The 12,839-nt window shown below is 26.4% G+C and overlaps 1 protein-coding gene across 3 annotated transcripts in view; it reads right to left on the bottom strand.

Moving 5' to 3' along the window:
- LOC100215888 (CCR4-NOT transcription complex subunit 3) overlaps positions 1 to 12,839 on the bottom strand; it is a 74,558-nt gene that overhangs the window by 56,015 nt on the left and 5,704 nt on the right. For 2 of the 3 annotated variants that reach the window (XM_065804252.1, XM_065804254.1), the window contains exons 2-5: positions 9,217 to 9,359; positions 7,085 to 7,174; positions 6,851 to 6,911; positions 1,814 to 1,881 (exon numbers count right to left, since the gene is read on the bottom strand). In XM_065804252.1, the coding sequence (XP_065660324.1) occupies positions 1,814 to 1,881; positions 6,851 to 6,911; positions 7,085 to 7,174; positions 9,217 to 9,359 (362 nt within the window). The remainder of the gene's footprint in view (positions 1 to 1,813; positions 1,882 to 6,850; positions 6,912 to 7,084; positions 7,175 to 9,216; positions 9,360 to 12,839) is intronic. The other variant, XM_065804253.1, reaches the window with a different exon arrangement.

The raw sequence follows: 12,839 nt of genomic DNA, 5'->3' as shown, positions 1-12,839 counted from the left end.
AATTGAGCGAAAAGGAGGTCCAATCGAGTACTAAAAATGTGATAAAAACATTTTTTTGGATAGTTTTGTTAAAAAATGTGAACTGCGTCTATAGAAAATAGTCAGCTATCTTTTGAACTTAATTCATTTATGATTGACCTCTTTTCAAATTTGATATTATTTTTTGATAATTTTCGTTATTTTTTGATACTTTATTTATAATTTAATGAAATACACGATAAAAATAAAGTTAAGTACGTTTTTAAGACATAATCCACATGCGTCTATAGAAAATGGTCGCAGTGTAGTAGGACCTGCTCTTGCAGTCAACCTCCAACCATTATCACATTATCATAATGTTGCTTCTCTTTCTCTTTTCTACAAATACTATAAAGGGCACTGCTCTAAAGAGCTAGCGTCTCTTGTGTCATCTACTAAAATTCATCCTCGTGATACTTGTCATTCAGTTAAGTCTCATCCATTTTTTTGTGACTGTTCCTAAGTGCTCCAAAAACTCTTATTCGTCTAGTTTTTTTCCATGAACATCAGTTCTTTGAAATTCGCTTCCTTTATCTTGCTTTCCTGATTAATATAATTTGCAATCTATTAAGTTGTCTGTCAATCGCTATCTTGTTCTACAATCTCCATCTTTTCTCCTCCAATAACTTCCAATTTTAATTAGTGGTTGCTTGCAGTCTTGTTGGAAGTGAAGATGATATATATATATGTTTGCATACTATTTCTAATTAACAAAATCTATCTAATTACTATAAATATTTAAATAAATTCTTCTGATTTGTAAACCAAATAGTATTATTCAAATAGTATTGTTGAACATTCAATATAAAAAATTTAAACATATCAAAGACATTTAAAAAAAAAAAAGTCTAGCATACTGATTTACTTCATAGGCTCTCTACATATGATAAAAAATATTCTTTACTTTGTTAATTCAAAAATTAAGTTCAAACTTTTTTTCTCTGGTTGCATAATAAAGTTATCCTTTATGGCTGACATTTTTCATATTTTAGTACAGGGGTGCCAAAATAGCCTATCCTAATTTCTATAATAATTTTTATTTATTGCCTACCTACCTAATGTAATAAGCCTTTGTTGTTGTTGCTACTATATACATTTCTGTGTTAATGAACAGCTTTTACTTTTAGATTGCTTAGAACGGTAGACAACTTTGAATAATTTTTGCTCTAGAGCCCTCAGTGACACATGAAGAAGTTGCTTCCTTTCAAGTTACACCTACATAATTTTTCCCACTGATCTCTCCCAGAATTCATGTAAATTTATTTTAAAATTGGTCTTCAATATTATGCTTTGCTTCAATATTATGCTTGTCTTTATTTTGCTTCCCATATATTTACTACCTGAAGGTTTATATATTTGCTACTTCAAGGTTTATATATTTAACATTTCTGCAAAAAATGGATTAATATGCGGTAGTGGTGTAGTGATAGAGCGCTCGCTTTATAAGCAAGAGGTTCCAAGTTTGATCCCTATCATGTCCCTGGTAGTACAGAGCTCAACTTGTTTCTCTGCGCAGCGGCCTTGTTCGGCAAGGTTCGTGTTTCAGAGTTAAAGAATTGAGAGAGGGTTATAACCACAATTAAGTAGCCTCCTCATCTGTAGTAGCCTTCTTGGCCTTGGGGAGGTGAATTAACCAAAAAAAACGTCAAATTTTAAACTGGCAGAACTTAAGGCTCAACTTGTTATGAATGGTAAATTATAGGTAAGTTTTGCAAGAATGCAATGATCTGTTTTAGTTATTTTTAACATTTTTTTATCACAAAAATTTTAATAAAAATATTTATCTTATACTTACATTTAGCCATTCTCTGCATCTTTCAAATTCTTTTGTTTCTGGATCTATTTTGAATGCTTGACCGAGGCCTAAACATGATTATCAACAACTTAATAAAAAAAACTATTATGATTACAAACATTGGTTTTACCAGTTAAAAATAACTGTTCCTAATATGTGGAACTCCTTTTAAAACCACAAGGTAAGTAGTTTAAACCCATCATAACCCTCTGGAAAGAAACTTTTCAACTTATATGTCAAGGTTTATGTTTTGTATAACAATAATAGAGGAATAAAAAAAAAAAAATAGTGGTCTCCTATACTAGTGCCTCCTAGGTTTTGGAAGATGAATATACAATGAAAAAAAAAGTGATCTATATGTTACATAATATATGACATTTAGACATTAAAATCTCATAAAATTTTGGGTTAAAAAAAAGCTGAGAGGTTGGGTTAAAAAAAAGCTGAGAGGTTGTGGGCTAAATACTGTGCAGAAAAAATTTTTTATGTAAGCTTTGTATTTAAAAAATTTTTTTTTTAGGATTAAGTTGGTAAATATTAAAGTTAAATTTTAAAATTTTTAATTTTATAAAGAAATAGAGCATATTATAAGATTCATGTGAATCCTGAGAAATCTCATCAATGGATGTAATAAATTTTAAAAATGGTGTGACAAAAGACACTCTACATATTTAAAAATTACTAACATGTACACTATAAAGGTCCTCTGAAAATAAATATGTTAATATTGTTTTTAAAATGTTACGCAAAATATAATCAGAATACAAATATTAGTTTGTTCTTCTCCTTAAAGCCAAGGGGCCACTACAATAGAGTTCATTTTTAATGTTGTTATTTTTCAATTGCTAGTAAAATCCACTTTCAAACCCATTTAACTTGAATGAACCCTTTGAACTTGAAACTTGAACTTGTATGAACCCCTTGAACTTGTATGAACCCCTTGAACTTGAAACATGAATCTTGAAAAGTTGCTACACAGAAACACAAGCTAAGTAAGGTACTACTAAAGATGCCATAAGAATAGAAACTGAAACTTGTTATTTACAAAGCAAGTTTAGTAAGCAAAAAGTTTCAGCATTTATATTCTTTGTGTACCACACTAATCAGAGCATTTTTAAATTTTGTTACCAATTTGGCTTTCTATGACCATTAAGTTTCTTTATTATTCTTTGATGAGAGTTTTGGTGTATATAAGGAAAAAAAATGAGATTTAAAACTTGTTTTTGCAACCTAAAACTTTACTCATTTTGGTTGAAGTAACAAGAGATGATAGCTAACTTAATAAGCAACCATGGTAGCACTGGTAAAAAAGAGAGATACAATCTTACATCAATGAAAGGTACACTCAAGCTTGGCAGGTAAAGTAGGTTCAAATAGAATAAATGGGCAATGTGTTTTTGGCCTATGTCCTAATATGGCATCAGTATTATTTACAATGACAAATAGGTAAGAAAATTTCAACCATAATAAAGCAGATACTGATTTCCAATGAATTGCATACATGGTTTTCCAAGAGCTGAGTAGGAAAAAAAAATCCAAGAGGATGTAAAGTAGAGGACTCAATAAGAAAGAACCATTCATTAACATAAAAATACCAACAGTATTGTGATAAATTTTAGCAGTAAAAAACAGGGTTTTGTTAGGAATAAAATTCACCAGCCATTAGAAGCTGAAAAAATGAGAGATCACATTCAATCATATGAGAGATCACATTCAATCATATGAGAGATCATATTTAATCATGAGAGATCACATTTAATCATATGAGAGATCACATTAATTTGCAAGAGAAAAAATTTAATAGAAAAAACTTTTCTTGAACTGAAATTTTACAAATAGATTGAAATAATTTAGTAGTAATGTTTCTTATGATTTATATTTTTAGGTGCTTTAGTTATGTTTAAGAACTTGACTTAATCATAAATAGCGCATAGTATCTAGTACCACATCATAAATAGTGCAAAGTACCTAGTACCACATAGTACATAGTACCTTAAGTAATAAGATATGTAGATGCCTCAGTCCACCTAATCAAATTAAAGTTGTAACAAAGTGCTCCTTATGTGGCCATAACGCACACCAAAAGCACTAATAGCTTTAAAATATCAATGTTTGCACTGATATCTTACATAATTAATAGTATCAGACTCACATATTGAGTTTGGGAAACTAAGCAACTGGCCTCAGAACCATTAAACTGAGTTAGTAAGAAGTAAGAACTAAGTTTAGGTAAAAGATGTGTCTTTAAAAAGAAATCGAAAAGGAAAAACAAAAGATTTGATTTGTCACTTCCGAAGCAGTTAATGGACTCTACCTGAGTAGAGTCCATTAAATACAGCTAATTAACTTCATTCATTATCCAAGGTAGTAAATAATGTAATAGGTTGATATATACTCCAGTAGCTGGATGCAGTTAGCATCTACCAAAAATAAGTATTTTTATCAAGACACCATTTCTAGCTTTAACTCAACCAAGGCTCTTGGTTGTATTTTAGGTATTTAAATTGTATTTGAGGTATTTATTTACAAACCGAGCAAATATTAAAGCAACAAAATATAAAAAAATGTGAATAAACCAGCCTGACTTGAACAGAAACTTTGATAACACTGAAGACACATGTCAACGCTTTCACAAAAAATCTTAGGTTGAATTTCAAGTAAAAATCCAGACATTTGTGGCTAATTGAGAAAACTTCCCCTAACAGATTTTTTAATAATAAAAAATGAGGACAGATCCAGGTAAAGAGGACATATGGTAACCCTATTAATATTATAGAAAAAAAAAGTAAAATTTAAAAGAAAAAGGAATAAATCAAAAAAAGGAATGAAAGTACTCACTTATAAAACAAAAATTAAAAAGAATATAATCGAAGCTAAATAAAAATTATAAACAAAAATTGACAATAAACAAAACAATTTTTGATAGAATTTGGCACACACCATAACCCTTAACCACAAACCCTTAACACTAATGCTAAACATAATCAACTTATTACTATTATAACAATATTAGCAAAAATGACTGATAATTATTAGAAGAATTTTGAAAGTTTTATTATATTATACATATCAATACATATATATTATACATATCAACTTACATTAGATATACAATTATTTTCAGTAGGTAAAAACTATGTTTAAATATAGAAAAAATGTGTTAACACATATGAATACGTTTTTTAGACGGTCTTGTACTCACCAGGTTACATATGATCTGCATGCTTAACTTAGCTTACTGATGTTTACACTTACAGACACTTGAATATATTATATAATATAAATAACAAGCCTTCCCAGGAAACGTATACATTTTTTGTCTTGTTTGTCCACGCATGAGTATTACTTTAAACAACTTGGTCACGGCTGTTTGCAAGTATTATTATATCAAGCGTTGCAGAAAAAACTAAGTTTCAAAAACAAAGAAAGCAAAACTTACAAAAAATTAACAATTTCAATAATTAGTGTTTTGTTTTTATTTTTGTTTCTTTAGAATGGTTGTTATTTACAGCAACGAAATTGGATAGAGCAAAGTAAAAAAACAAACAGTTTTTAAGTTGACATTGAAAAGAATGATTTTCCTATCTTTTATTTGTTTTTTTATAAGAGGAAAGCGAAAGCATAAACTGCTATCTGTTTGTATAATATATTTGTATAATTTTAATGCAACAAGTATATATTGCCCCTTTATGAATACATCTATGTAACGCATGCATATATTTTTATGTATAACTTTTTTTATTATATAATCATAGGTAAATGTTTGTTTAACTTACTTGGATAAGGAGTTTACTTCATACACGGAATGTCTGTGGTTCAAATCCCACGACATCCTGTTATTAACAATTATCTATAATTATTAATAATAATCATAGGGTGTTATTATTATTAATTGTTCACCAATAACACTAAATAGTAGAAATAACACCAAACAGTAGACCAAAAGGGAGGGGGCGCATAGAACTAAATAATTACAAAAATTACAAAATTACAAAGCCCTAAAAGATTGGGCATAAAAAATGTACAGGAATAGAAAGGTAATATAAAAAATTAAGGCTATGTTAAAAATGTGTCCTAAATAAAGCTTAAAAACTATGTATATGTGTGCACCTTACTTAGAAAAAAATGCACTGAACAGCTAAAGTGGTATAAAAAATGTGAATGTAAAGAGATGTGTATCATTCAAAAACATACAACAAAAATATTTTTTATATACAACAAAAAGATAAGTGGTTACAAAGCAAATATATATCCAGTGGTATTTAAAAGTAAAACAATTAAAAAATATAGCTAGTGGTGGGATTCGAACCACAGACATTCTGTGTATGAAGTAAACGCTTTATCCAAGTAAGCTAAGTGTGCGCATACCAAGAAGAATAAGTATAATTATGTAATAAAAAGTTATACATAAAAATATATGCATGCATTACATAGACGTATTCATATAGAGACAGTATATACTTGTTACATTCAAGTTATACAAATATATTTTACAAACAGATAGCAATTTATACTTTCGCTTTCCTTTTCTTTCAAAAAAAAACAAACATAGGAAAATCATTTTTTTCAATGTCGACTTAAAACTGTTTTTTTTTGCTTTGCCTTATACAATTTTGTTGCTGTAAATAACAAACAATCTAACGAAACAAAAATAAAAACAATACACAAGTTATTGAAATTTTTATTTTTTTCTATTAAAATTTATTTTAATTTCCTATTTTGTAAGCTTTGCTTTCTTTGTTTTTGAAACTTTTTCCACAATGCTTAATATAATAAAACTTGCAAACGGCCGTGACCAAGCAATCAGCCATGTTTATTTTACCCATCTGGTTGGTTTCAAATTTCAAGTGACCTTGATTTAATTTATGCAATTAATATATGCATGCTTAATTTTATTTTATGTTAACTAAGATTGCAACTTTGCAAAATAAATTTAATAAATAAAGGAAGATAAATTAAAGTGAAAAATGAAGATGAAAAACTAATTTTTACTTTTTGCTTTCGATGCAAAAACTTTTTAATTAAAACTTTAAATACCTTCTTTTGAATAGGCCTTCGTCTTAGTTTCTTTCTCCACAACTCTGAACCTTTCCATTTGCTAGTATTAAATGACAATTGCTTGAAAATATTTTGATATTTAAAAAAAGAGTGTAAAAACATAAAATATTTTCATACTCTTTTTAAATTTTTAAATATTAATCAAAGGAAAAATAAAAAAAACATGATTTAAAAAACTTAATTTTAAATATAAAAGATATTTAAACCACCAACCAATTCAATTAGTTTTCTATTTTCTCTTAACAAATCTTTATCTTTGACATCACTTGAAGTTGCCCACGTTTTTAATTGTTCTCGAAGTCTCTGTAAATAAAAATTAGGACATACATAAATACTTTTATTATTGATACATGGTCAAAATTGCTCGGCATAAGTATGTTTATACAAATTTAGTTGTGCATGAAACATTTCCAAAAAATTCTTAATTGAAAATTTTTTTTAAATTGTTTTATTATTTTTTTTGACATGATTATTTTTAAATAAATTTGATATGTTCAAACAACCAGTATAAGAATTTCATTAAAAAACATTAAAAAAACTGTAAAAAAAAAAACGAACAATAACAACAAAGCTTTAGTAGTTTTTAAAAAGCTTTTTAAATTTAATCAAAATTTTTTCTACCACTTATATTTTATGGAAAGCAAAAAAAGAGCAATTTTAATTAATTATGAACATTGTTTATATATCTTCTATTTATGTATATAAATAATGGTAAATGTATTTATTTTTTTGCATTTTTCTGTCAATTTAGTTGTTGCATTAACCAAGGTCCCTCATTATGTTGCATTTTCTTGCTATTTACTTTAGTTTAATTAATATATGTAACACATAATATATGTAACACATAATATATGTAACACATAATATATGTAACACATTATATATGTAACACATAATATATGTAACGCATAATATATGTAACACAACATATGTAACACATAATATATGTAACACATAATATAGGGTTTAATATTGTATGCAGTAGTGTATGAATAATTTTTTAAGTTTGCCTTTATTTTGCTTTTATCTCAAACTATTTTATATCAATCAATTTTATATCAATCCTTCTGAACTAATGTCATTTAAATTTGTGTTTTCTCATACATTTTTTTCTCACTCATCTTAGAAGTTTTTTTTTGTCTTACTCCTTTAATATTTTTGTTCTGATTTTGATTTTTTAAATATTTTTGTTCTGATTCTGATTTTTTAAATATTATTGTTCATATTATCTTTTTTTTTATTATTACTTGTATTTTTTTTTTTATTATTACTTGTATTTTTTTTATTATTACTTGTATTTTTTTATTTATTTTTACTTGTATTTTTTTTATTATTACTTGTATTTTTTTTTTTATTATTACTTGTATTATTGTAGTTTACTCTCTTTATTAGTTACTTGTCTTAATATTTTTTTTATTTTAATTAAGTGTCACTTCAGAGTAATACTGAACCTAATTTTGTAAATTATAATTAAATTTGTAATTTTTAATTCCATGGTTAAATAATTTGATTTAAAAAAATAATAAAATTTAAAAAAAACAACAACTATATTTTCAACTAAATACTTTTGAAAAGAGGAAAAATTCATTTTTACACGCTATTTTTATAGTTGTTTTTATTTATCGACTTGATCAAAACGACTTGATAAAGTTTATTAATTGATCAAGATTATTAGTTATTGACTATTTTACTTATTATTATTATATTTTACTTATTATTATATTGATTTTCCTGATTCAACTATCAATAAAATATATACAATCCATTGATAATGGATTGTATATATTACTTTATTATTGATCAAGTTGATCAAAGTGAAAATAATAGATATTTAAAACTTAAATTAAACCTTTTTTAATAAACAGCAATAACATTTTTTTGCTCAAACCTAAATTAAGTTTAAGCAAAAGTGAAGCTTAAATTAAATTAAGTGACACAAAAACAATTTTAAAAGTATTTAACTCATTCAAGATTACAAAAGTTTTTTCTTATAATTACTTGCTCTCTTGCTTGGAGCTATTTCAGTGCAATTTTTAAACTTGTAAATTAGAATGAAATACTTCACAAAGAAGAAGTGTAGCGAAGGAATTTTTTTAATATGAAAATAAGAAACGCAATACAAAATAATTATTATAAAATAATGAATTGTTTCAATAAAAAAAGCAAAATGTATCTATGTATGTATGTATTTATGTATGTATGTATTTATGTATGTATGTATTTATGTATGTATGTATGTATATATATATATATATATATATATATATATATATATATATATATATATATATATATATATATATATATATATATATATATATATATATATATATATATAAATTAACCTGTAATTTTTTTATTTCTCGTTTCAGTTCAGCTTCATACTTTTCTTTTTGATTTAAATTTGTTGCGTTCTGAACTTTCTGCCAAATTTCTTCAAAAGCTTCAGTACCTTCACTAACTTTCTTTAAACACCGTTCCACTTCTCCTAAGTTAAAACAACATAAACCAAAATTTGAAACACAAAAAAAGTTAAATAACTTGTAATATAAATAAGTAAAAACAATAATGTAATAAAAACTAAATTATAATAGAAAAATAAAAATTTAAACTTTATGATTAAAACATTTACAGATAAAAAAAGAAAAATTTTTATTTCTAATTCTATGCTGACCAGATCTGTAAAAACACAGGTCTTTGTCTATTCAAAACCGATCTTTTATGTACTTTTTTCTTATATTTATACTCCATTAAAAAACAGCTTTTTACCAAACCAACTATTTCTATATTTATCTAGTCCGCACCAACCATTTCTATACCTATTCTTTATTTACTTCAATATTATTTAGTTGAAAAATTCATTCTGAAAAACTGCTTTAAGAGCAAAAAAATTATAATGCGCACCTTTTCTGCATACGCAGGTGCTTGTAAGAGATTTATGATTAGGTTTTCTCCTATACGCATATCATTGACAGCTCAGTGGTTTAGTGCTCATTAGTGTCATTTTGGGGGGTTTAAGAACTCCCCTTAGCATAATAAGTTTTGAAATTTTTTCAATCTTGCCTATATATTTATAGCAAAAAAAAATTCTAATTGTTAAAATAAAACTTTGAAGTTTTCTCATTTTATAGATATATTATACATGGCTGTTCCATATACTGTCTTATTATTCCATATAATGACGATTATTTCATACAATGCCTGCAAACTCAATTTATGCTAAAGACGCTTATATTTACAGACAATTGTACGTAATGCTATACAAATGGCAGAGCTAATATCTTATACCATTGAAAACTATAGAGACAGCCTTAGCTATAAAACACTAATCTAAAAATTAGGCCAAAAAATTTTCCGCAGTGACGCCAGTTTGTGGCAAAAACAACTTTTATACGTCAAACTTGCTTTTGCGTTTATTTTACATTTTTTTAATTAATTTGATTATGGTGCATACAATTGCACAAAAAGTTATAAAACTGGTACAGATATATCATTTCACGGATAAGAATTTGTAATTATTGGAATAGTAATAGATAAATTGTTTTAAATAACATATTAATAACTATATTTAGTCTTTATTAGAATATGTCCCATAAAAATATATTCTATATATTTTTATAAAAGGAATTTTACTAAAAAATTTATATAAAATTTTATTAGTGTATTTTTTTTTTAGTTTTTGTGATGTCACATACACGGCTTCAACAATTTACGAAAAAGCTGCATCTACTATTTTTAATGGTCTAAGAAGAAGATGACATAATTTTAGCAATTATCAAAAGAGGGGAAAATCTAAAATTGGTCAGGGTTAGGGTTTCAAATTTTCCACTTGGATGAGATAGTATGTTTTATGTTTTTTCAATCTTGACAATTTTTTAAAATACAATAACATAAATAACAAATATTCAAAATAAAACAGCTTGAGCAAAAAAGACTTGTAATTATTAGAAAATTTTTCTTATACTACACATCCTGTAATATAAGAAAACTTTCCTGTATAAAACTTTATATAAGTGGATATTTTACATTTTCATATAGCATGTGTTTATATATAAGCGCAACTTTATTCCTATTTAATAAAGTTGTTAAACCCACCCCTTAGCACATTATTTTTTCAACTTTTTCAATCTGTCTTATATATTTATAGCAAAAAAATAAATATAGTTAAAATAACATTTAATGCTTTTTCTAGCTACAGGCTTTTTTCTTCTTTTTTTTTTCACCCACAGCAGCACCTTCAGGATTAGCAGGACTGTCTTATTGAACTTTTTCTTTATTAAGTTTCAGACTATCTGCAGCTAATTACGACTAATTACCTGAGCATATTAATAACATTAGTATCTCAATCAGCAACAAAACTTGCCCAGTGTTTTGATCTTTTTAGAATGTTTAGCTTTTTTAAAAAGTGGTAGGATTCAAAAAAAGGCTTTTTCGTTCATACTTTCAACACGACTACGTTGGCACGTTGACTACTGAAAATTTTTAAACTATATAATAAATCCAAGACTTTATAAAACGGAATCAAAGGTTATAGATCAAAATTAAGGAGATGTTGTTGCAATCCAACTTTTAAGTGAAAGTGAAAACTGTAAAACTTAATATAAGTTTTAGGATGTTTTAACATTACATAACTTGAAGTTTACATAAGTTAGATATTTGCATACACTTTCGTTCACAGTTTTTATAACAAAAACTGCTGCAACTCTTTCTTGTTAGTAAGTGACCGGGGTTGATATTTGACCAGGGCCAGGGTTGACAAAATATAGCCAGGGCCAAGGTCAGGTTTGTGACCGGGGCTGTATAAACATTTATACATCCTAAAGTATTTTTTTTAATTCAAAATTCATGTTATGTTTTGTATATGTATGTATATATATACATCATTATGATCAACATGATCATCATAATCATTATTACCATCATTACCACCACCACCACCACCGCCACCACCACCACCACCACCACCATCATCATCATCATCATCATCATCATCATCATCATCATCATCATCATCATCATCATCATCATCATCATCATCATCATCATCATCATCATCATCATCATCATCATCATTATCATCATCATTATTAAGCTTTAGCCTTCCTTTTTTATGCTGTTTCTCTAACCATGGTCAATGATCAAACAAGCTATTATCTCTATTATGATAAATCAAAATTCATTCTTGCTTGGTTTCTTATTCAACAGTTTGTATCCGCTTAATGTATTTGTCCGTTCATGCTATAAAAACTTTCATTCTAGTTTTTTTCCTTGCACATGAAACTTTATAACTCTTACCCATCTTTATGCTTTCCTTTTTAAATCTATAACTTTTTAAGTTTGGTAATAATATATAGAGATAACACGGTTAAATTAAAAAATTAAAAAAAAATTTTTTTTAAGTACTTTTAGAAAGTGTAATGAATTTTTTACAAAGCTTTGCTAAATAGCATTTTAAAATGTTAGTTTCTAAAGCATATAAATTGCATGTATATCAGTGTTGGGATTTAGCCAATTTGCAATAGTTTTCATGAACCATTAAATAAAAATTTTGGGGTTTGCATGACTGGCTGTGTGCGCTACTGCAGTTATCCCACCTTTTTTATAATTAAATGATAGAACTTTATGATAATTTAAAAAACATAAAAACTTTGTATTACAAGATAAACAACTTGTAATACAAATAAAATATTAAAACCAAAAATAAAATAGCAAAAATAAAAATTTTATTAATAAAATTTACAGATAAAAAAAGAAAAAAATTTTATTTCTAATTTTTTTTTTTTTAGATTAGGTGTTATTTATATGTGGTCAAAATTGAAGTGGTCAAAAATTTTGTTTATTCCTTTAAGTACTCTTAGAAAATGTAATGAATTTGTTACAAAGCTTTGCTAAATAGCATTTGATAATTAAGTCTTCTAACTTAGTTTTTCACCTATGCCTGTTTTACGACCAAAGCGTGCATCAAACT

Source organism: Hydra vulgaris, chromosome 08 (genome assembly GCF_038396675.1).
Source record: "Hydra vulgaris chromosome 08, alternate assembly HydraT2T_AEP".
In the NCBI taxonomy this organism is placed as follows: Eukaryota; Metazoa; Cnidaria; class Hydrozoa; order Anthoathecata; family Hydridae; genus Hydra; species Hydra vulgaris.
The sequence above is the reverse complement of the archived record's forward strand: the minus strand, read 5'-3'. Positions and strand labels throughout refer to the sequence as shown.